This window comes from Chaetomium strumarium (assembly GCF_033439665.1).
Source record: "Chaetomium strumarium strain CBS 333.67 chromosome Unknown B0T15scaffold_4, whole genome shotgun sequence".
Taxonomy (NCBI): domain Eukaryota; kingdom Fungi; phylum Ascomycota; class Sordariomycetes; order Sordariales; family Chaetomiaceae; genus Chaetomium; species Chaetomium strumarium.
The window spans coordinates 3,400,123-3,421,983 of record NW_026944432.1 but is presented as its reverse complement, the minus strand read 5'-3'; the positions used below and the strand labels follow the sequence as shown (position 1 = coordinate 3,421,983).

General features: G+C 56.3%; 9 protein-coding genes across 9 annotated transcripts; 6 read left to right on the top strand and 3 right to left on the bottom strand.

Moving 5' to 3' along the window:
* Positions 1-324: 324 nt before the first annotated feature.
* B0T15DRAFT_218255 (acyl-CoA N-acyltransferase) lies at positions 325-2,413 on the top strand. The gene is made up of 3 exons (XM_062862772.1): positions 325-468; positions 530-2,043; positions 2,165-2,413. Exons 2-3 carry the CDS (start codon positions 554-556, stop codon positions 2,280-2,282), a joined length of 1,608 nt encoding a protein of 535 aa, XP_062721877.1. The 5' UTR covers positions 325-468; positions 530-553; the 3' UTR covers positions 2,283-2,413.
* Positions 2,264-4,601, bottom strand: B0T15DRAFT_534319 (uncharacterized protein). Its single transcript, XM_062869431.1, has 2 exons — positions 2,378-4,601; positions 2,264-2,286 (listed from the first exon to the last, which is right to left on the bottom strand). The coding sequence occupies exon 1, from the start codon at positions 4,528-4,530 to the stop codon at positions 2,545-2,547; it is 1,986 nt and encodes a 661-aa protein (XP_062721876.1). The 5' UTR covers positions 4,531-4,601; the 3' UTR covers positions 2,264-2,286; positions 2,378-2,544.
* A 624-nt stretch (positions 4,602-5,225) lies between these two features.
* On the top strand, positions 5,226-6,934 carry B0T15DRAFT_218219 (uncharacterized protein). Its single transcript, XM_062862771.1, has 4 exons — positions 5,226-5,424; positions 5,490-6,152; positions 6,229-6,363; positions 6,435-6,934. Exons 1-4 carry the CDS (start codon positions 5,340-5,342, stop codon positions 6,572-6,574), a joined length of 1,023 nt encoding a protein of 340 aa, XP_062721875.1. The 5' UTR covers positions 5,226-5,339; the 3' UTR covers positions 6,575-6,934.
* Position 6,935: 1 nt separating this feature from the next.
* On the top strand, positions 6,936-8,203 carry B0T15DRAFT_218216 (uncharacterized protein). Its single transcript, XM_062862770.1, has one exon. It carries the CDS (start codon positions 7,217-7,219, stop codon positions 8,081-8,083), a length of 867 nt encoding a protein of 288 aa, XP_062721874.1. The 5' UTR covers positions 6,936-7,216; the 3' UTR covers positions 8,084-8,203.
* A 255-nt stretch (positions 8,204-8,458) lies between these two features.
* On the top strand, positions 8,459-10,086 carry B0T15DRAFT_534316 (uncharacterized protein). Its single transcript, XM_062869430.1, has one exon. It carries the CDS (start codon positions 8,739-8,741, stop codon positions 9,588-9,590), a length of 852 nt encoding a protein of 283 aa, XP_062721873.1. The 5' UTR covers positions 8,459-8,738; the 3' UTR covers positions 9,591-10,086.
* Positions 10,087-11,111: 1,025 nt separating this feature from the next.
* B0T15DRAFT_218200 (uncharacterized protein) lies at positions 11,112-12,969 on the top strand. Its single transcript, XM_062862769.1, has 4 exons — positions 11,112-11,914; positions 12,016-12,218; positions 12,297-12,700; positions 12,811-12,969. The coding sequence occupies exons 1-4, from the start codon at positions 11,468-11,470 to the stop codon at positions 12,846-12,848; spliced, it is 1,092 nt and encodes a 363-aa protein (XP_062721872.1). The 5' UTR covers positions 11,112-11,467; the 3' UTR covers positions 12,849-12,969.
* A 458-nt stretch (positions 12,970-13,427) lies between these two features.
* On the bottom strand, positions 13,428-16,707 carry B0T15DRAFT_218187 (uncharacterized protein). The gene is made up of 3 exons (XM_062862768.1): positions 14,419-16,707; positions 14,106-14,365; positions 13,428-14,036 (listed from the first exon to the last, which is right to left on the bottom strand). Exons 1-3 carry the CDS (start codon positions 16,581-16,583, stop codon positions 13,447-13,449), a joined length of 3,015 nt encoding a protein of 1,004 aa, XP_062721871.1. The 5' UTR covers positions 16,584-16,707; the 3' UTR covers positions 13,428-13,446.
* A 1,359-nt stretch (positions 16,708-18,066) lies between these two features.
* Positions 18,067-19,721, top strand: B0T15DRAFT_398025 (uncharacterized protein; the record flags this gene model as incomplete). The annotated part of the gene is made up of 2 exons (XM_062864934.1): positions 18,067-18,236; positions 18,323-19,721. The coding sequence occupies 2 exons, from the start codon at positions 18,067-18,069 to the stop codon at positions 19,719-19,721; spliced, it is 1,569 nt and encodes a 522-aa protein (XP_062721870.1).
* Positions 19,722-19,932: 211 nt separating this feature from the next.
* B0T15DRAFT_218153 (P-loop containing nucleoside triphosphate hydrolase protein) lies at positions 19,933-21,741 on the bottom strand. Its single transcript, XM_062862767.1, has 3 exons — positions 20,938-21,741; positions 20,422-20,872; positions 19,933-20,366 (listed from the first exon to the last, which is right to left on the bottom strand). The coding sequence occupies exons 1-3, from the start codon at positions 21,579-21,581 to the stop codon at positions 20,145-20,147; spliced, it is 1,317 nt and encodes a 438-aa protein (XP_062721869.1). The 5' UTR covers positions 21,582-21,741; the 3' UTR covers positions 19,933-20,144.
* Positions 21,742-21,861: the final 120 nt, after the last annotated feature.

Here is a 21,861-nt window from a genome sequence, read left to right as displayed (position 1 = left end):
AGAAGTGGGACTTTACTCCCAACAGCATCACTTCGAAGGGGGCAATGGTCTCGCGTCGCGCCATTGGTGTCGGCTATATAAGATAATTCCATATCTCCCCGCAATATATATGCCTTAGCACATACGTACCTTAGTTCTGTACCAGCAGAAGTCATTCCTTCTCGAACAGGACTACCACATGTTTACGATCATGTTGTTCACCCCACACCAAGGTTCACAGGTGACCGGGAACGGATGTGGAGAATCACTCCACCTTACCTATGACGCAGCGCGGAGAACCCCTCCATTGTGCCCCTCATGAGCTAGCTGTCTCTTGAATCAGGACACTACCAGCTTGAGAAATGCATCACCCGATCCAATGACAAGACGCCCAATGCAGCCGAGATGAAGTCGAGGAGGCGACAAGGCAGATTATAATACAGTGCCGATCACCTGTGTTTCTGTACCAGCACTGGTACCTTTGGCTTGGTATGTTGTTCTCCGCGCTCACAAGTACTACCCCGCCATCTAGAGCTCACGCGAGGAGAAGACATCATCGTCGCACGCATGCGCCATGGCGCCTCAGATCATCTATCTACCAGACGGGCAGCATTTCACCGTCAAGCCCGTTTTTGCGGGCCTATTCTTCAAGTCGAACGAGCTCAGCACGCACAGCAATGCCTTCCCCGTCGGCTGGACCATCGTGATCCAGACCGAGGAGGAGGAAGGCCGCAACGGCGATGACGGCCAAGATGGTCGGCCAGATACTGTAGGGAGTCTCGACTCGCAGGGGAAACCACGACTGCACTCGTTCACGCGACCGACGCTGCAGGGCGACAGCCTCTTCATCTCGATCATCTCGAATCCGTCGAGCCAAGACTTCAAGCCACCTGCGAGCCCGACCCGGCAGATCGCTATGATGCTCTGGGTCACGCTCTACTGGTACTTCCACCAACAGCCGCCGTCCGCGACCCTGACGACCGAAGCCTCCAAGTCGACTCCGCAGGCCGGCCGACCGCGAGGCGAGTGGCGGGTGCGGATCAGGAGGGAAGGGATGCTGCGCGGGCGGAACCTGCTCCCGAAGCTGGAGCGCATGGGCCTGATCGCGAGCTGCAACTCGGCCGTGGGCACGGCACTCGAGGACGGCGACGACGCCTGGTCCGACATGTTTGTCTCACAGCAGATGTTCTGGCAGATTCCCGGCCGCCTGTTCCTCTTCACGCTCCAACCGGTCCCTAAGCAGCACAACTCCCACTCGCGCTCCAGCTCGCCCGGCTATAGCCGACCGGGCTCGCCTGCCTCACAATCCGGCGATCGCGTGAGCCCTCTCCAATCCCAACTCCTCGCCCTCGCCGCCGACGCAGAAGGATCGTCCGGTGACCTGCCCACCTCCATCACCTCCGCCCCGCCAACCTCCTTCCCCACCCCAGGGCCCTTCTTCAGCGCATCCTTCCTACCGACCTATTACCCGCCCCCGCCGCTGCAATACACCATGACGCCCGACCACTGCATCCGCCACCCGCTCCGCCCCAGACCGCCCGCCATGGGCGAGGTCTTCTACACACGCTTCATCCCCTCGGTGGGGCAGTACCTCTCCTTCCGGGTGGCGTCGCTGTCCCCGAAGCCGGTCCCCTACCTGGGCCCCGTGGGGCCGCTCAAGCCGCCGCTCTCGCACGGGAAGCACGAGCACCTGCTCTCGCTGACCGACTCCGCCCTGCTGGAGAACTGGTTCGCCAATCCGCGGGTGTCGGCCTTCTGGGGCAAGCACGACCCGGGATTGCTGAGCAGTGCGCTGCGGAGCAGGCACAGCTTCCCCGCGATCGGGCTGTGGGACGGCGTGCCGTTTGGGTATTTCGAGCTGTACTGGGTGAAAGAGGACGTGTTGGGGCTGTATGCGGGCGGGGGCAACATCGATGACTGGGATAGGGGGTGCCATGTGCTGATTGGGGAGGAGTGGGCGAGGGGGAGGGTGCAGAGCTGGCTGACCAGCTTGGTGCACTGGATCTTCTGTGCGGATTATCGGACCATGAGTGTCTGTTTGGAGCCGAGGGTGGATAATGACAGGTCAGTCTCTACCGTTACCTTAACTGCCTGTAACCATGATTCAGACTGGATCAGCCCCTTCATGTGCTGCGCGTGCTTCTGGGTAAGTCTGCGAGTGAAGATTAATGATTTGCTTGAACAGGTTCATCAAACACCTAGAAGTGGCTGGGTTTACCAAGGAGAAGGAGGTTACGTTCCCGCATAAGCAGGCTTGGTTCGGAAGGCTGAGGAGGGAGAGCTGGCACGGGCCGGCCTTGTAAGACACTGGATAATGTTAAACGCTTCCTTGGTGGAGGGATGTATACGCTCCGTATGCGTCACTCAGCTTCAAGGGGCAGAAGTTGGCAGGGCGTACACCACTCGTGCTTTGTTTGCATTGCATCGCAGAGCACAATCTCCCGGTTTCGCCATCCCTCTGCTGCTTTTACAACCGGGCTGATCCCTCGCTCCAAAACCGTCACGACGCCATTCCTCTAATACTGGCCAGGGCTCGATAAATGCCATAAAAATCGGAAAGAATGCTCAATAATCGTCATCATCCTCATCTCCATCCACGGTAAGCCTGTCCTGGTCATACTCGTCGCCGTGCTCCGAAATTTCATTATCCTCCTCGTCGTCCTGGAAGTCGCCGTACTCTCGGGCGTCGTAGAGGTCGCCCCCCGTCTCCTCTACCTCAGAATCCCCATCGTCGGAGGGAGGGATGGGTACCTTCTGGCGGTGGAGCTGTAGTTTCTCGGCAAGGGAGAGTGGTCTGGAAAGGGAGACCCCGCCTTCAGATTTTTCGTCCTCATCCTCGTCCTCGTCCTCTGAGCTGGAGATGCTGCGCGACCCGTCGGGCTGTCCGTCTTCACTTTGGCTGGTGCCACTGTCATTCTCTTCCACCTCATCCTCATTGTCCTCGGAATCCGAATCGAGTGATATGACACGAGCTGCGCGAACCACTCGTCTCTTGCGGACCTCATCCTCCGCTTCCTCCTCTTCGTCATCGCTTGACAGCACGGTTGGGTTATCCCGGCTTCTGGTCCGCGCCCGCTTCCGAGAAGGACCGCCGGCATCATCCGAGTCATCCTCAGAATCCGAAGCAACCACCCGGCCTCTGGGTCGTTTCATCCTGGAAGGGCGAGTTACCGGTTGGTCCGACTCATCCTGGGGGTCGTCCGATTGCCGAAGCGTTGCGGACGACTCTTCCGGGCTCGAGAACTGAGCAACGCTTTCGAGGTCATCCCTGGTAAGCTGGGCTTCCGCGTCCGACTGAGAATGGGAGTCTTCCTCGCTATTTTCGTCGTCTTGGTTGCTATCATCGTCATCCAGAACGACCAAATCATCGGAGTCGTAGCCCGGCTCATCCTCGCCGAGGTCCGAATCGTCGATTCCCGAGCTCTCATACTCATCCTCATCCTCATCGCTGTAGTACTCGTCCACTGAGGGGTGTTGTGGGTTGAACGTGTAGCCCCAAGTCCTGTGTCCTGTCTCAATATAAGAACGCCACCGTTCGATCCCGGGCTTCTCAGTGTGGCAGAGGATGTCTACCAGGGGATATATCCTCGCGCCCTCCTCCTCCAGACTCATTATTGCCATGTCTAGCCCCTCCGTATCGAGGTCCTTAGCCATGTCTCCCATGGGGACCTGTGCGTCGACAAGATCGCGGTGGTTCTCGATATCGGGCCAGTAATATGCCTGTTCCACGGGTCTCAGACCAATCGGCCCATCCTCCCAGAATTTGAAGTAGTAAGAATTTGCAACGGGGGAAAAGCACCAGCGCAAATGCTCCGGCTCGTGATCATGGGGTATGGTAACGTAAAAGACTGTCTCCACGTTTGGGAAAAACCTAGTGAGAAGCGCAGAGTATTTGCTGTTGCCCAGTGCGCACATGGTGTTCATGTTGATGGCAAGATTCCGTATGTGCTCGCCAAAGCCTGAGAACGGCTTATTGAAGTACAGATGTTGCTCGTCATCATCAACCAACTCGTCTACGTTGTCGACGTGGACGATGTCGCGCTTGGAGTCGAAGCGGACGAGGCCCTTTTCGTCGCAGGATTCTCTGTCGAAGGAGAGGGTGTCAGGAAAAGCCTTGAGAGCAAGTTGACGGCTTTCGCGGTGTACAGCCAACGTGACACGAGCGGGTTCCGTTTGCTGCTTCAGCATTTCGCGGGCCATCACCCCGAGGTCCAGCGGCGCATTGCTCCTGTAGTTACGGGGAGAGTCAATCGGGAACGAGTAGACACGGCCCTTTGCGGTCAGATCCGGGCAGAACAATTCCCATATCCGATACCGCAGCTCGATGGGAAGGCGAGTAAACTGCGGGAAGTAATAAGCTTCCTGGTACGCGTCGCTCTCCTCGGATTCGGAGTCCTCGCCGTTTGACTCGTCGGCTTCCATATCAAGCAGGCCGCCGTAGTCCGACTCCGAACCAGATTCATCCGAATTGTCCGATTCATGCGGTCCTTCATCGTCAGGCGCTTCGGCGACATAACCGAAGCTATCGGATTCTTCCGAAGTGTCGGACATTACGATCGAGCTGACGGATGGTCCAGTGAACGTTCCTGGCTGTCGGGTCGCGTTGACCAACGCGGTTATCGTGTTGCGCGGCGCGCCAAGGGCCGAGAATTAAATTGGTTGACCCGTTCTCGTTGCCCCACACCCAAATTATCACATGCAGAACGAACACGGGTTAGGGTTGCAGGGTTGGCACAACTCGAGGCACACACTGATTTTTGTGCACTTCATCCTCCACATCCCACAATGTTTACTAACCCCTTACCTGTCTTCGTCTCGGTACCGGCCCCTATCTCTCAAAGCATGCGAGTCAAGCCTCAACCTCCAACGAACAACATAATTCAGGTGCCTTAATCCGCGCGGTAGTTAGCCTGCGTGATGGCTTCATGAAAATAGGAACTGCCGGACTTCGGAAAGTACCCTGGTGGTGGGGTAAAGCGGCTACCTCCAGGATTACACTGCGCCAGGCACGGAAACATTTCCCCTCAATCCGCATTCAGATCACAATGCCACGCCGAGTTGGAGATCGCAGCATGCGGGGTAGTAGCGCGAGGCCATTGGGAACTCTTCGCGCCGGGATGCAATGGTCTTGATCAGGGAATGTATTACACCGGAAAGCTGTGAACCGGATACCCGATGATTCGGCGGAAAATGTATCCCCTAGCCCCTCAACGCATAAAAGCGCAGAATACCCAGGACTGTATGACGAAATAGATACAACATTAATGCTGCTTTCTTAGCCTATCTTGCTTTGGCGACCTCAAGTTCAACAACACTCGTCGCTGGATCCTTTGAACTTGCCCACCTCGACCTCGAGCACGATGGCATCACACTCTGAGTTCGGCGAGAGGACCCCTGGGTCCGAGGTTGCCAGCATGTTTGCCGATCAGATCCGAGGGAAGACTAGTTGAGTGGCCTGGACCCAGCGCCAGACTGGCGTCAAATTACTGACGACGAAACCTGTTACTCAGTCCTGGTTACTGGTGTTAGCCCTAAAGGGATTGGCTCTACAACGGTCCTCAACATTGCCTCCCAGAAGCCCGGGCTGTTGATCCTGGCATCCCGAACCAGGTCTCGCGTGCAGGAGGTGGCAAGTCAGATCGAGGAGAAATACCCTGGCACGCGGGTAGAGATTGTCATACTGGATCTGGGCTCTCAGAAGGCGATCCGACAGGCCGCCGCCGACGTGGCTGCCCTGACGGACAAGCTCGACATCCTCATCAACAACGCCGGCATCGTTGTCACCTCCCGCCAAGCGACGCCGGAGGGTATCGAGCAACAGTTTGGCACCAACCACATCGGCCCCTTCCTCTTCACCAACCTCCTCCTGCCCCTGCTGCGGAAGGCGGCTCAGAGCAACCCGCCGGGCGCCACGCGCATCGTGAACCTTACCAGCGCCGGCCACAGGCTGTCACCCATCCGCTTCTCCGACTACAACTTCGAGGGCAAGCCCGTGCCGCCGGAGGAGGACCACTTCAAGCCGCTCCCCGGCGCCTTCGGCAAGTGTGCCCCCGACGGATACAACGGCATTGTCACCTACGCGCAGTCCAAGACGGCAAACATTCTATTCACGCTCTCCCTCCAAAAGGAACTGCCCAAGCAAGGCATTGCCGCCTACTCTGTTCATCCGGGCAGTAGGTCAACCGCTCTCTTTCGAAGTCCAACACAGGGAATACCATGAGTTAGTACTAACTTTGCATCAATCCGCAGCTATCGAGACCGACCTCAGCCGAGACCAGGACGCTGAATTGTCGGCGCAGTTCTACAAAGTTGCCCCATACTGGAAGACACATGACGAGGGAAGCTCGACGACACTTGTTGCTGCCTTGGATCCGGCTCTCAACGGTGGGTTCACTAAAGAAGTCCGTCCGCGCGTTAGAAACTCAGTTGAGCTGACCCAAAAGATGTGAATGCAGAAATCAAGGGCGTGTACCTCGTTGACTGCCAGATCACTGAACCTTTTGCCCACGCAAATGACCCTGTTGCCGCCGATCGCTTATGGAAACTGAGCGAAGAGCTGGTTGGCGAGAAGTTCGCCCTTGACGCTTCCGCTTGAAAGTAGGCGGGATGACAACACGTATGCAGGGCTTCATTGTTGTGTTGGGTGCCCATTTTGACCCATTACCACTCAAAGGAATACCCTTACCGTATGGGTCGGAGGAGTGGGCAATCCAATTATCCCGTGATGACAGCATCTTTGTGGAACTATTCAATAAATTAATCGTCACCTGCGGAAATGTAGAGTCTGAGTTAGAGGCTCCAAACATCACTCCTGGGCTCCAGTGGGCTGTTCTCCGCCGCGTTCAGCTCGCAGATGTGGCATTCATTGAATCACGCCCTGAATCTTCCAATTTGTTGAGTATTTTCCACTCAGTATCATATTTCTCATGACAATTTGAAGGCTAAAATGTGGCTAGACCTCTTTGTGACACTGGGCTTACGTTATATTAAGCCTAGCCCTCAAAGGGCCATGCGATGTGCACTAATAAGGCTATGAGGGGTAGATATTAGCACCTGACATTGGCGTCATAGGTTGCACACGTCTTTTAACAACGACACTCAAGGCAACGGTCTCGACATTCTGCTCACAAACTACACTAGGCATCTAATCCTCCCCGAAAAATCGTCGTATCTCCGTAGTAACTCTGAAACGGATTCTTCCCCGGTTCTTCGTGATACCCAGCCGCTGCTATCAACAATGGCCGAGACAACAACAACAAAGCCCAACCCCTCTATCCCATCGGAACTCTTCCACACCGTGTTGACCGTAGTCCACCACCGCCCGGACACCTCCAGCTCAACGCAAGACGTTCACGTCCTCGGCACACACACCACCCTCGCCGCGGCAAAGGCCTTCGCCCTCTCGGCGCTGCAGCAACAACTCGGCTACCGGCCAGACAATTTCGCCACCTACGCCGCCCGCACCGACACCCAGGAGGAAGGAGGAAAAGAAGACGCCGAAGAATGGCCGCACGGCGACAGCGTGATGGTGTACGCGAAGTCACCCAGGCACCCGCCGGGCAAGGGCCAAGAATTCCTCGTCTCTGTCGACACCACGCCCAACACCGCAGCCCTCCAACTCCAGGCCGCCGGAGGGAATACTATCCTGCTGCCCGAGGACGGCCACCTGCACTATGTCCTGCGGAGCAGGACCGACTACAACCAGGGCAAAGACAAGGACAAGGACAAGGACAAGGACAAGTCCGGCGGCGGCTGCGGGGATGTGTTTCAGGAGACGGAGATCCGGGGTTGTTACGCAAGCCGGGATGCTGCGCTCGCGGCGGCGAGGGGGGTGCTGTTGCCGGTGGGGGAGGGTGGTGGTGGTATGAGTCGGAATGAGTATGCGCAGTATGACGAGCGGGAGGGGGATGATGATGTTGAAACGGGGGATGGGGGTGGGTGGCCGTTTGGCGAGGACGTGTATGTGCATGCTGTCGCGCTGACCGGGGAGCATTACACCGTGGAGGTGAAGACACCGGCTCAGGCGAGGAGGAAATATGGGAAAACGGAACGGGGGGAGGGGTTAGTGGACGAGGCGGATGTTTTTACGCCCGAGTGGGGTTGATTGTAGGTTTTATTGGGTAGTACACGATATAGGGGGTATAATTAGGGGAATGCAGCCAGACAGTTACCGCGCCTTGAGTAATAGGCAGTTCTGCAATGGGTAATGAATGAATTTGCTTACACTGATTTACCTGGGATGGACACGAAATGATAGCCAGGCAGACTCTAAGTAACACCTGGTTCGGATCAGGTCCCGTCACAGAAAATGATGCACCCTGGTTAGCGTGTAGGTTGTCGACGTAACTCCTAGTAGCTGAGGTAGGTACTATCCTGGGAATATATAACAAAAATCCAAATCTGCGCCCTTTCAGCTCATGTCCCGTCGAGAATGTAATACCCCTGACAGGTATCCTGCAGGCTGAAAGGTGCCTGGCAGCCTGCTCTGATTGCTCCATTTCCGCGGTTGAAAAATTCACTCACACTGCTGGTAATCCCTGCAATCTCGCCAGTACAACTCGTTTCGACTGTCCACTGACTTCTCATTATCCTGCAAACTCTGGCTTCGGAGCTCGGAACTTGAACGGCCGGCGTTCGGAACCGGAAAGTGGAGAAGACGCCCGGAATCTCCGGGTCAAGCGGCATCACACCGGCTGAACCCCGCCTCATCAGGATATTCCGACCCTCACAACCTTTGTGGTCCTTCCTTTCTGGCTACGATGCCACCGTCAGCATTTCAGATTCTCTCAGACCTACACCTCGAGACCTACACGTCGTATGATTTCCACTTCAAGCAAACGGCGCCCAATCTGGCGCTGCTCGGTGACATTGGCCACGTAGGCAACGACGCCCTCTTCACCTTTCTCGAGGCGCAGCTCCGACGGTACTGGAACGTCTTCTTCGTCCTAGGCAACCACGAGCCCATCATGGGCAGCTGGCCTGCCGCCAAGCGAAGGGTTCGCGACTTTGCCGACCGCATGGAGCAGCTGCGGGCCCGGTCTACCATCGGCCGCTTCGTCTTCCTCGACCAGACGCGGCACGATATAAACGACAGCCTAACCGTCATAGGCTGCACGCTCTTTTCGCGGGTGACACAGGAGCAAGCCGCCGCGGTGGGCAGCCGGTTCGTAGACTTCCAGCAGATCCAGCGCTGGACGGTCGCGGACCACGTCGACGCCCACTTATCCGATCTCGGCTGGCTGAATGCGCAGGTCGCCGAGATCGAGAGCACCCAGCCGCAGCGGCGGATCGCCATCTTCACGCACTACAGCCCGACCTTGGATGCGCGGGCCGTGGCCGGACGGCACAGGAACAGCGCCGTCACGTCGTGCTTTGCTACCGACCTCAGTGGAGAGGAATGCTGGACCAGTCCGTTGGTCGTGATGTGGGCGTTCGGTCATACCCACTTTAGCTGCGAGTTTACCGACGCGTTTGGCAAGAAGGTGGTCTCTAATCAGAGGGGCTATGCCTTCGGGCCCCAGAATGCCTTTGACTCAGGAAAGGTCTTCATCATTGGAGAAGAGGCCGATGGTGGAATGACTATACTGTGTGATTTGCACGGTGAGATGTAGGTGGCCAAACTACCTTAACCTACGTCGGTGGCCTCCGTGCTACCCCTCTGTCCGAACGTAATTGCACTAGAAATTCATCGAACTGGCGGATACAACTGAGAGGAAGGCTCGGTTGTTCCCTACAGTATTGAGTATTCTGGGATGATCAAGACTCAGTTGCGTATCAAGGCGAAACTCTGACTTCTGACCGTGCAGGTTGTCGATCGCTGACTCTGCGATGGGAGACCTGTTCTGAGAGCAGACATTGACAGGGAACCAGTCATAAGGTAGTTCAGGTAGGTAGTACTGGTAACCTTACTGGGCACCCTGCCAGGAAACATTCCTAGGTCAGGGCTGTGGGCGTTGTTGCTACCACGATCCGGGATGGAGGATTCGGTTGCAGCAGTCCTGCTGTACGTGCAATACCTTGCTTGTTCTGTATGACTGCCGGGAATCGGCACAAGATTACCTACGTTTATCATTGCAAGATAAAGCCAATCGGACGCATCTCAGATGGACTCGAAAACGTCCCCATGCCATTCTGAACACCAACACACTGGAATTCCGAGAGCCCCAAGGGCAGGTGTTCCCCTGAGCAATCAGGCCGGGACTTTCAGGAACCTTGATGTTCAGTGCCTCGCATTCAAACACCTAACTGGAAATCAATCAAGAAAAATAGACAAATCTTTGTACCCTGGCAGCACGACTTGAAATACTCGAGGGATCAGCAACAATTTATCAGTCGGCAGTTTTTCTTTTGATCGAGGCCTAGTACGTAGTGCACACCCCCTGCAGCTCCCTGCTTAAGAATGAAAGACTCAGCGCTACCGAGCATCCGAGATGACTTGTTAACGTGGGAGACTAATTTAGATATCCACCCTTTCGCCCGCTCTCCAGCGTTTTTCACGGGTGCGGCGGCTACCTTGTACCCTCCGTCTCGGCCAGTTCTCGGCAACCCCGATCTTGATACTGCAAGCGTCGACATAGCTTCTCGAACCCCTTTATCAGGATCATCCTGCCATGCCACCTTGGAACTTGCATGCCCAACGAGATGCAGCGTGACACGACAGAAACTCCCACATAATCCAAACCACGAGGCGTAAGGATCGTGGAATGTTCGATTGAAAGAACCGACAGAGCACACACCTGGTCAAGCACAACGCTCATCCGGGAAAGCAGTACCATCGGGAATGCTTGGCATGACTTGGTGTGCAATTCTGATATTGTTGATGCTATATCAAGTCGTTTATGGGGCAGGCCGCCCGCGGGATGTGTTGATCTCGGCGCTTTTGGAATTCCGAATATGGTAGCTCGAACCCCCGTGCTTCTGGGCTCTGTTTATTTTGGACGGCCTGTGTCCTATCACATATTTGCCGTACACTCAGCCTACTCAAGGCTGACACACTGGATGACGTCGCGCCGTGCGTTTTGACTCGCCGACTTCGATATTGCCGTCGAGACGCCCATATCACCTTCCGTGCCCGTCGTATTTACCCCAGCAAATCCGGATCAGGCTCGGCCGCACCCCCGCAAACATTCCGATAGGCCCACATGTACAGCAACAATATACGCCGGGATATTGGCCATCTACCGCCCGCTGTCCTCATGAGCTCGGCACTTTCACGTCGCCGCGCCTCGACGGCAGTTGGCGCCGAAAGGGTGGAAATTCCCGGGCAGCCCGGGGACCCCTTGCAGCATGCTGCGTTCCCTGCCTGTATAAGACGGGGACGAGGAAACCCTCGCGGCCGCTTCAACCTGTTTTGTCGACAGCCACTCTTTGTCTTCCCGTCCTCTCATTGACGTTGCGACTGGCTGTGCGATACAGACGATACCCCCTTCGGACTAGGTTACCAAGCTACATTCCCTGACTGAGTTGCCCCCGTCACACACAGCCCAACATGAAGTGGACTGCACAGTCTGCGCTCCTCGCCCTCTCGGCGCTCGCCGAGGCGGCACCGCAGTTCGGAGGCCCAGGCGGCGGCATGACCATGTTGCGATTCGGCTGCCCCAACGTTGTCATCGACCGGATTGATCCTCTCGTCAACCCGGGCCAGATCCCGTCTCCGCACATCCACCAGATCGTCGGCGGAAACGCCTTCAACGTCACCATGCCCACCGACGACGTCTCCAAGCACGCGACCTGCACGACCTGCCAGTTCGCCGACGACTTCTCCAACTACTGGACCGCCAACCTGTACTTCAAAGCCCGGAACGGGAGCTACAAGCGAGTGCCCCAGGGCGGCCACGCGTACCAGTTCAACGACCGGTTCAGCACACAGACGCAGGGCGGCATCTTGGTCTACTATGTCTCCGCCCAGCCGGGCAAGATTACCGCCTTCAAGCCGGTCAGCACCTCATTTTCATGAAAAGGCCTTGTCGCCACTCACCTCTGAGACGAAAAAGAAAAAAAAAAGAAAATTACTGACTGACCGACCTTTACTTCCAGGGCTTCCGCATGCTCGTCGGCGACCCCATGATGCGCTCGCGCCCGGACACCAAGCTGAAGCGGCAGAACTGCTACCGCTGCTACACGGGCCCCAACTTCGGCGGCGACACCGGCGCCCCCTGCCAGGACGACCGCGTCGACAGCGAAGCCCTCCCGAACAAGGTCTGCCCAGGCGGCATCCGCTCCAACATCCTCTTCCCTACGTAAGTGTCATAGTCAAAATAACATACTCCTCTAATAATACCACCACTAACACTCCGTGTTTCCAACCAAAACAACAGCTGCTGGGACGGCAAAAACCTCGACACGCCCAACCACCAAGACCACGTCGCCTACCCAGTCTCTGGCCCGGCCAACTTCCTATCCCTAGGCGGCAACTGCCCGTCGACGCACCCGGTGCGCATCCCGCAGCTGATGTACGAGGTCGTATGGGACACGACCCCCTTCAACAACAAGGCCGAGTGGCCGGCGGACGGGTCGCAGCCCTTCGTGCTGTCGACGGGCGACCCGACGGGGCTGGGCCAGCACGGCGACTACGTGTTCGGCTGGAAGGACAACAGCTTGCAGCGGGCCATGGACACGTCCGGGTGCTTTGGCGCGCAGTGCGCCAGCCTGCGCACGCAGGACATCAATACCGCCCGGCAGTGTGCCGTCAAGCAGGCTGCGAGGGAGAACTATGATGTTTGTAAGTGCTGTTTTCTTTCAGGTTGCTATTTTGTTTCCGGTTTGCGTGTTATCAGGGTTGTTAGTTGGGAATGGTACAGTGCGCTGACACAGATCTCCAAAATAAAACAGGGCTCGACAAGCTGCCTGGTGTGGATATGCCGATGTAAGAACACAATTGAGGCTTTGGGGTTCGGAGCCAGGTGGACGCGGACAGGATAGAATGGAAGGGATGGACCGGAGGGTTGGAAGATAATGCTCTGTGGGGAGACATTCGTTTCAGCAGTAGTAGAGTATCTACTACTAGTAGCATCCTGCTTCCTTTCGACAGGACGCGATCAAACCGTTGTAAAATCCCCTCAGGCTGCTGCTATACCGGAGATTGTCAGGCGCCGTGACTTCATCAATGACTCAACTGTCGTTTGCCGGGTTTACTACTACTAGTAGTTGTTGTTGTTGCACATACACACTTTGAATAGTCAAATGGAAGAGAAGGAACTGTAGGCTCATTGTTTTGGGGGTTCCGGTTTGCTGCGCTCTCTGCGAAGCATCTGACTGCTTTTAATCGACTGATAATGTATTGGGTAGGAGGACTCTTAGCACTGCTTAGTAGGTGTGAAATGAAAGAAGGTGAACAGTCTATTCCAAAATATTGCACGCTAGATTCTATCATCTATCTTCCATGCAAATGCCCCGTCGTGCTGCCGCACGATGGTAATACGACAGGTTGAATCCCCGGAGTCATGCCCAGTAGCCAGAAGGCATCGGCTAACCGTTGTGAAACCCCCGGAAGTGACTTCCTATGCTCGACTGAGACTCGAACGGCCCCATATCCATAACACCGAGTCCTCCTTCCCAAGGATACTGCGGGGAAACAGCATGGATGTCTCCCAGAGGCTCTGGCGGGAGCAGCATATCTGGGTTGAATCCGGAATGGCCAGCACTGGATGCGTGTACCGGGCCGGGGGTGAAGTTCGTGCCACTGAAGGGTACATTGGGGAAGTTGCTATTGATTGCAGGGGGCTGCGGACTCGGGTACGCGGCCGACGACCAGTCATACGGCTGTGACATCGGTGGAGTGTCTGACTGAAAGATACTCGATGTCTCCGATGCTTCTTGAGCAGGCAGGTGGCTGCCCGTGGCCTCCCAGGTCTGGAATGCCTTACGAAGGGCGTCTTCGATAATCCTCGGGATCGCTTCCATTGGTAACCCTTCGTAAGCTTGGAGGCGCCTACCGGCATGTTCCTCCGCCGTCTTGGTGACGAGACCGGGCATTTCGGTTAGCATGAAGTGCTGAAATGCGAGGCTGAGGCGAGACTCAGAGGACACGGGAGCAAGATCGCCTGTCAGCTCCGGATCTACCTTCATATTAGTGAGATGTTCTCACAGGGACGAACTGTGAATCAGGGGCCAACGAATAGACTCACAAGGCGACGGGACCTCTTCGTGAGGGAACAGAAGCCGGTAGATGTCTCTCCACTTTTCCTCGTCCGTCTGCCTACGAGTGGTGTGCTTCCTTGACTTCAGTTGTTTCTCCTGGTACGTAGTGATATCGCCAGGAGGAGACATGTCCCGGACCTCGCAGCCCATGACGCACATTTCATGCTCAGCCAGAGCTTTAGCATCTGGGAACGTCTGCTTGCATCTCTGGCAGTGAGGCTTATAATGTTTACGATATAGATGCTCCCTGGTCACTAGTGTTAGCTTTGGGGCATTGCTGATGCAGTTATTGACACTTACTTTAACCTCGAAATGGTGGTCCACGAGTGAATCGCACATACTTCGTGGTCGTGGATGTTGTAGGTCTGGGGGTCATGTTTTCGAAAGGGACACGCAAACCTTTTCGCCGACTGGGAATCGCGTTTCGACAAGGACGATGGCGGCCGATATCCCTGCCCTTCATCGTCTTCCTTTTCGTCCTCGTCACCAAGCGAGCGCCTATCAGGACGCAGCCCGTTGCCAAACGCATAGCGCAAAGATGCGTCCTTGCAGACTCGCCCCTGATTTTCTTTGAACTGCGCTGAGCCGCTGCTCGGCCCGCCCATGCATTGTCTGACCAGCGCATGCATATTGTGGCTATACCGGACCCAAAGCCGTCCCATGCCTCGATCGACAGTGCATTGGAAGAAGGTCTGCCAAGCCCTGGTCGCCCCAGGGATGTTGGATTCCGGCCAGTAATCGGGTTCTGATATACTATCATCCGAGATGGTGTCACTCGTGCTGTCGTCAAATCGCTGGGAACTGCCTCCGGTGGACAGCGTGCTGGAGCTTGTGTGCGGCCGGACAGATGACGCTGCGGCTGCTTCAGTGATCCGCAGGTGAATGTCACTTCCTTTCTTCATAAACATCTGTGCCGGCAGAGGTGGCGTAGGCTCTCCCGTTGTGTGCCACAATCTCATAGCAGGACCCGCTTGGGACGCCGGAGGCAATCCCACTCGCGGCGGACGGACACCTTCGTGCCGATCTGAATCTATCATTGTTCCAATCTGGCTGCGAAGACTGAGGTCCTGTGCCTTTCCCGTACGGCGGAGAGCCCTGTGTTTGAATGGCTCCAGTGAGGTCGGATTTGCTATTCGCGTGGTCCCGGAACCAGACAGTGCTGTCGACGGCATTGTCGGCGCTAGACGCTCCTTTCCCGGTATCGTTGGGTTCCCAGACTCTGGTAAGTCATCTTTATATCCTCTTGTGACAGGCGGAGGGGAGGCCGAGAGTATCGTAAACGGTGATGGTTCCGAAACCCGCGGGGGTGCTGTAAGCGGCCTCAGCGGTGCCGGCAATGGAGATATCGGAGATACCATGTCGTCCTCGACCCCTGCAGCAGCAGGTTGCAGTTCTGGAGAGGGCCGAGGAAAGTTCAGGGTGCAAGATATTGGCTGGGGCCGTCGCAAGTAAAGTCGACTGATCAGGTCGCTGAGGTTGCTCTCCAGCCTGATATGGGCGCTGTTATAGGCCGCCGCAGCCACGTCATCCGCTTGTCTCGTCCCGGTGGCGAAGAGCTCAAGCATGTCCTGCAGTGATGGTTGTGCAGCATCGTCTGCTCGGCCTGTCGTATTTGGGTCCCAAAGGAAGCGCAGCTTTGAAGCTCGTGCGTGCTCTTCTTTGCGGACCAAGGCCTTCCAAGCTGACTCGATACCTGGCTGACGGAGGAGCCCTTCAATGACACGGGTGTGCTGCCAGTCCGACTTCGCCTTCCCTTCATCATAATGCCTGCCGACATGCTCCAAGTAGTCGTTCCGCGACTGAAGGAAGGCGGCGCAAAATCCACAGCCCCATGCACTTCGGACGGGGGAGTGCTGGACGGATTCACTAGCGCTAGCGAGTTCGAGGCCGTGGTCGCCTCTGACGTGCTGGGCTAACAACGCTGCTCGTGGGAACGTGGCAGGGCACCTCCCACAGAGATACCACTCTTGGCTGTCATGGAACTCAAGCTCGTGAAGGTTCCATTCCGTCTTCGAATCGAAAAGTGCATCACAGAAAGTGCAGCAATATCGAGGGGCGTGTGGGATGCCGGCCTTGTGATGTTCTTGCTGCATCGGGCTGATTGCGGAGATCGGGGACTCGACTAAGGACTGACGAAGCGAGTAACGTGTCGAGGTTGTGGCCGTCGACGCCCTGACTGAGAAGATGCTCGGAGCCGTGGAGTCTCTACTAGGAGCAGTAGAGGCAAACGACGCCCATGAATCCCTTATCATTATGCCGTCCTCTTGCAGCGACTCTTCAGGGGGCGTGTTGAGAATTGTCTCCTTGACAACACCCTGCAGCGGATTCCGTGGTGGACGAGGTGGACGGAAGTCGAGCCCTTGAGTGCTAATGCGGTTTGGCTCATTGGCACCAGGATTTGCCGTTGACGCGTCATGGGTTTGCCGCGAGGCGTTAGACTCATGCTGCAGACGCTGGGAGGCCATGTTGACTCAGCCGTTGTTGTTCCAAGGGTGCTCAGAAATAACCTTTCCGCGTGTAGCCCAGACAGAATGAAAAGGAGACCTTTTATGGTTGTGAGCCCCGAGATTAATGTAAGGTACCAGGTAAGTCTTATCAGGGGGGAAGGCCTCCCCGCGATGGGGGTTGCCTAGAAAGCATACCGGTCGAGCACTCTCTCGCCGGTACGCCTTAAGCGCGACTCTTGTGTAACGGTAACACTCGCAGAAATGTGATGGCGCGCATCGGTGGCCACTCAGAATATAATGCACACTGCACTGGCACCAACTGCGCCATATCCAAGGAGGTAAGATGACGTAGAAGGGACGGCATCGGGGCAAGGGCCAACAGGCGTGGGTGTACGCATACCTACTGGCATGTAGAATGGGTCGACGCAGCTGCGCATAAGCCCTCCATAGGGGTTGAAATTGGCTTGCCTATCACGGTACAGCTGAGAGACCGGAGTGGGGTGGTGCCGCATCGCTGGTAGAGGCCTCGATGGTGCATCTTGGGGTCTTAGATTGCTGATTGGTGAATTCAAGTGTATTGGAGGGTACCACCAATCAGAGCAGCACCGCCGGGCCGTTATGTCCTCAACTTCCGACGGGTCGGGGGAATGAGTTTCTCATTTCGCCTGCTTCCATGTGCATATCGCATCACTGTAGCTGAGCGCTAGCTGAGCTGTACCTCTGATGCCGGAAGGTCAAGAGGAGCCAGTGAGCGTCAGTTGATGCAGTGCCGTGCAGGGCGAAGGGCCGAGATGATGCATGGTCCTCGGTCAGCTTTCCAAGCCGTTCTTCGGGTTGGTGGTATGAGAGCAGACCATTAAGATAGCTTCTCCCGTTGCGGAAGGTCCAGACCAAGGACGGCCGGCCAAGCCGGTGTATCCTGTGGGAGGCCCATGTTGGACACTACCCAAGTGTACGTAGACGGATGTTTCTGGGTCGTCGAGCCGGGAGATCCGCATGTCCACTGGGCGATGAACGACTGGCTGTCAGATCCCGGCAGCCGGAAATCATGTCAATGAGGGTAGCCTAGGCCAATAACAGCGAAACCAACATGCACGTCGTGAGTCCCCAAACGCGCAGGTCGGGGGTGTCGGGTCGTAGGGCTGAGACAACGGTCGTCCGATCTTGGCCCGGCTTGGGTTGCCGTTCCCTGACCAACAAATGCGAGCACCGTTCGGACTCAGACTGACAGCTGCAACTGCCGAGCTGCCAGGTGAGAGAACTGTCACCAGGTGCGGGTCAGCGGCAGTCCCAGACCCCACATGATCCGTGCACCCAAAGCTTCTCGCGAAATTTTCCTACACCCGACAATTCACAGGTCTGCCGGAAAAAATTGTCGGAAGCAGTGCCAATCCGCGTTGACGAGGTGTTTGCGCTGTACAGCTGTGTGAAGTTGACAACGCCGCCACCACCCCGGGACACTCTACCGCTACCCCGTATTCGAGGCCAATTGTTCAACAAGATGGTGGTGGTCAATCATCTGCTCTTCGAGAGCGCCGTCGGCTTCTCGCTTTTTGATGTCGCCCACCAAGCCGACACCGTCGGCTTGGAGCTGCCCGAAGTCAAGGATGCGATGAAGAGCCTCGACAAGTTTGGCAAGATGGTCCGTCTGCGCAGCTTCAACCCTTGGACGTAAGTTCGCCGTGTTAACCCAACCGCGCTGCGTCCCGGCTACGGTTGGCAAGCTCTGCTTGGCCATCGCAACTAACGCCTTGAAGCTCTGCCGCCCACGGTTTGGAAGCGATTAACCTCATTTCGGAGGGCATCATGCCGGAACATCTCAAGAACACCCTGGAACTCAACCTGCCACAGACAAGCGGAAAGAAGAGCAAAATCGTCCTGGGAGTTGTCGACAAGAGATTAGCGGGCGAGATTAGCAGCACCTTCCCCGGCGTTCAATGCGAGGCTGCTGATACCTCCGAAGTCGTTGCTGCACTTCTGCGCGGCATCCGTCTCCATGCCAACAAACTGCTCAAGGGTCTTCAAGAGGGCGACATCAACCGTGCCCAGCTCGGTCTCGGCCATGCCTACTCCCGTGCGAAGGTGAAGTTCAGCGTTCATAAGAACGACAACCATATCATTCAGGGCATTGCTACACTAGACGCGCTCGACAAGGGCATCAACCAGGGTGCGATGCGTGTGAGAGAGTGGTACGGCTGGCACTTCCCCGAGCTCATCCGCATCGTGTCGGACAACGGCACCTATGCTAAGGTTGTGTTGGCCGTGGGTGACAAGAGATCGCTCACCGACGAGAGCGTGGACGACCTAGCAAACGTTCTCAACCAGGATCAGGACAAGGCCGAGGCCATCGTTCAAGCGGCAAAGGTTTCCATGGGGCAGGACATCAGCGAGACCGATCTCCAAATGGTGAAGGACCTTGCGCGGAACGTCTCCAAGATGGCCGATTACCGGCGCATCCTCGCGGAGTCCCTGGACAAGAAGATGGGCGACGTCGCGCCCAATCTGCAAGTCATCTTGGGCACCCCTGTCGCAGCCCGGCTCATCTCGCATGCCGGTTCCCTGACCAACCTGGCCAAGTACCCGGCCTCAACGCTTCAGATTCTCGGCGCTGAGAAGGCCCTCTTCCGTGCGCTTAAGACGAAGGGCGCGACGCCCAAATATGGCCTTCTCTACCAAAGTACCTTCATCGGACGTGCCGGTCCCAAGGTCAAGGGCCGCATTTCCCGGTATCTAGCCAACAAGTGCTCCATTGCCAGTCGCATTGACAACTTCTCTGAAAAGCCCACCAGGCGCTTTGGCGAGGTTATGCGCGAACAACTAGAGCAGCGGCTGGAGTGGTACGCTAAGGGCACCAAACCGATGAAGAACACTGAGGCTATGGACAAGGCCATCAAGGCGGTTCTGGGTGATGGCGACGACATGGACATTGACGATGAGATGATCGACCACCATGCCCAGAAAGAGGAGAAGAAGGAGGAGAAGAAGGAGAAGAAGAAGGAGAAGAAGAAGGAAATCAAGGACGAGAAAAAGGAAAAGAAGGACAAGAAGGACAAGAAGCGCAAGAGCGTCGGCGGCGAGGATGTCGAAATGGTGGATGTCAATGGCGACGGCGAGCACAAGAAGAAGAAGAAGAGGAAGTCCGTGACCGCTGAGTAGGCGGTTTGTGACTGGCTTGTTGGAAACCTTTGCTTCGGTGGGATGTCTCTTTGCTTTTCTTGGAGTTCTTGTCCGGGTCTTGGGTTGGGTAATCGGAGTTATGGGGTTGTGTGTCTCCAAGCCTTATATTCTCTCCAGTGGGATGTACCATACCATGGGATAAAAATGGGAAGAACCCTGATCTGCCGGCTCTCAGATATCACTACTTGCAGTGTTTGACGACGTGGAATTTGAAGGAAAGGCCATGTCGTTGGGAGGAGTCCGACAACGTCCTCGACTTCTAAAGATCGCGATCAATCTTCAGGGGGAGCCTAAAGCCCCTGTCCATGATATATGTATTCTGGAACCATTGCTTTCTCTCTCAACGCCGCACGCCAGCCTAAATGTCCGCCCAAACATTGTTCTTCCTCCCAATACGCTTGGTCATGCTCCCTCACTGCCAAACTCCTTAGTCCATTCCTCATTCCGCTCGAGGTCCCCCTGCGAGACGGTCGGTCGGCTAGCCTTGATCGCCCTGATAAAGTCCTTCTTCTCGACCACCGGTTCCAGCAGCTCCTCCGATGGCACACTCTCCCACGTCATCTCTATTGCCTGGGGATCACCCGGCGAGCAGGGAGTGAGCATTTCCTTGCCGTCTTTCATTACCTGAAAAAGGTCAGTGAGCATGGACTATTACCAGAGGAGAGTGGTGGTTGCGCACCTTCTTGAAGTGCGTCGCCTGCTGGATCTTGCGCACAGGCTGCATCAGCGCGTCCTGCACCACGATACTGATATCGGAACCTGAGTACCCCTCCGCTGCCTTCGCCAGCTCGCGGAAGTCTTCGGGTTTCAGCGCCGTGTTGGTGTCGCCGACGGCCAGCTTAAACATGGTTGTCCGCGCTGCGAAATCAGGCAGGCTGATGTGCACACGACGCTGGAAACGCCGGCGGATGGCCGCGTCCAGCTGCCAGGGAATATTGGTTGCTCCAAGGATCAGGACACCCTTGGAGTCTTTGCCTACACCGTCCATCTGGACCAGCAGTTCAGTCTTTATCCTCCTGGAGGCTTCCGACTCTCCTTCGCCGCGGGGGCCGCACAGGGCATCGATCTCGTCGATGAAGATGATTGATGGTTTGTTCTCGCGGGCCATGGCGAAGAGTTGGCGGACTAGCCTGTGGAACAACCCTGTCAGTATGCTCTGGTGGCGTGGAAGACCTCAGGACATGTTATGGCTCACCTTTCGCTTTCACCCATCCACTTGCTCACCAGATCCGAACTGCTCACGCTGAAGAACGTGCTCTTCGCCTCCGTCGCCACCGCCTTGGCGAGATAACTCTTGCCTGTACCCGGCGGTCCATACAGCAAGATTCCCTTCCATGGCTGCCTCTTGCCCTGGAACAGGTGCGGGAACTTGATAGGCAGCAGAACGGCCTCTTTGAGAGCTTCCTTCGCTTGCTCCAGCCCGGCGACATCATCCCACCTGATATTCGGCCTTTCCTGCAGAATAGCCCCCGCTAGCGCGCTTCGCAACTTCTTGCTATCTTCATCCAGTGTTTCCCCTCCGTCTTCACCAGCTTCTTTCCCCTTGCCCGTACCCCCTGTCGTGGTGCCGTTAACACCTACCATCCCGGGCTTTTTACGCTTGCCTTCGGCGTCGGCAAGGTGCGCCTTGAGTTTTTCAGCTCGGTCCATGTACTCGGCCGTCTTAGCGCGAATCATCTCCTTCGACTTGGGGTTCTTTTCCCATTTTAGGGCCAACATGAAAAGTTCGAGGGATTGGTAGTAGAGTTGGTAGGCCTTTTCGTATTGCGCGGCATTGTCGGCGTCGATGGCAAGCCGCACCTGCTTGATCGCGCGGTCGAGGAAGTCCGTGTTGGACATGATGTGCGGCCGTCCTCGTCAGGTCTTTTCCGGTGGGTATGACAGGATTGATGGCTGTTTTGTGTTGGGGTTGCTTAAGAGATCGATCCAGCGCACGGCGAGAAAGCGGTGCGCAAGACAAGTTTTCGCTTTATGCTGACGGCTAAGCAAAGGACTCTTCAATGTGAACTCCGGTGAGCTAACCCCGAGATTGTGTTGCAGTGGTTGCCAGGGGAGCACCGGGCGGAATCGTATCGTCGTTGAAGTTGATTTTCAGGGACTGGAATCCATCCGTCGATCC

What these genes read in the sequence shown, in the direction of transcription:
- B0T15DRAFT_218200 (XM_062862769.1), top strand. Translation starts at nt 11,468, where the DNA reads ATGAAGTGGACTGCACAGTCTGCGCTCCTCGCCCTCTCGGCGCTCGCC. An exon ending in TCCAACATCCTCTTCCCTAC is followed by an intron (nt 12,219 to 12,296) that starts GTAAGTGTCATA and finishes CCAAAACAACAG; the next exon opens with CTGCTGGGACGGCAAAAACC. An exon ending in GAGGGAGAACTATGATGTTT is followed by an intron (nt 12,701 to 12,810) that starts GTAAGTGCTGTT and finishes AAAATAAAACAG; the next exon opens with GGCTCGACAAGCTGCCTGGT.
- B0T15DRAFT_534316 (XM_062869430.1), top strand. Translation starts at nt 8,739, where the DNA reads ATGCCACCGTCAGCATTTCAGATTCTCTCAGACCTACACCTCGAGACC.
- B0T15DRAFT_218216 (XM_062862770.1), top strand. Translation starts at nt 7,217, where the DNA reads ATGGCCGAGACAACAACAACAAAGCCCAACCCCTCTATCCCATCGGAA.
- B0T15DRAFT_218153 (XM_062862767.1), bottom strand. Translation starts at nt 21,581, where the DNA reads ATGTCCAACACGGACTTCCTCGACCGCGCGATCAAGCAGGTGCGGCTT. An exon ending in TGGATGGGTGAAAGCGAAAG is followed by an intron (nt 20,873 to 20,937) that starts GTGAGCCATAAC and finishes GTTGTTCCACAG; the next exon opens with GCTAGTCCGCCAACTCTTCG. An exon ending in AGGCGACGCACTTCAAGAAG is followed by an intron (nt 20,367 to 20,421) that starts GTGCGCAACCAC and finishes GACCTTTTTCAG; the next exon opens with GTAATGAAAGACGGCAAGGA.
- B0T15DRAFT_218187 (XM_062862768.1), bottom strand. Translation starts at nt 16,583, where the DNA reads ATGGCCTCCCAGCGTCTGCAGCATGAGTCTAACGCCTCGCGGCAAACC. An exon ending in ACCACCATTTCGAGGTTAAA is followed by an intron (nt 14,366 to 14,418) that starts GTAAGTGTCAAT and finishes ACTAGTGACCAG; the next exon opens with GGAGCATCTATATCGTAAAC. An exon ending in CGAAGAGGTCCCGTCGCCTT is followed by an intron (nt 14,037 to 14,105) that starts GTGAGTCTATTC and finishes ATATGAAGGTAG; the next exon opens with ATCCGGAGCTGACAGGCGAT.
- B0T15DRAFT_218255 (XM_062862772.1), top strand. Translation starts at nt 554, where the DNA reads ATGGCGCCTCAGATCATCTATCTACCAGACGGGCAGCATTTCACCGTC. An exon ending in CCGAGGGTGGATAATGACAG is followed by an intron (nt 2,044 to 2,164) that starts GTCAGTCTCTAC and finishes TTGCTTGAACAG; the next exon opens with GTTCATCAAACACCTAGAAG.
- B0T15DRAFT_218219 (XM_062862771.1), top strand. Translation starts at nt 5,340, where the DNA reads ATGGCATCACACTCTGAGTTCGGCGAGAGGACCCCTGGGTCCGAGGTT. An exon ending in TCAGATCCGAGGGAAGACTA is followed by an intron (nt 5,425 to 5,489) that starts GTTGAGTGGCCT and finishes CCTGTTACTCAG; the next exon opens with TCCTGGTTACTGGTGTTAGC. An exon ending in CTACTCTGTTCATCCGGGCA is followed by an intron (nt 6,153 to 6,228) that starts GTAGGTCAACCG and finishes ATCAATCCGCAG; the next exon opens with CTATCGAGACCGACCTCAGC.
- B0T15DRAFT_534319 (XM_062869431.1), bottom strand. Translation starts at nt 4,530, where the DNA reads ATGTCCGACACTTCGGAAGAATCCGATAGCTTCGGTTATGTCGCCGAA.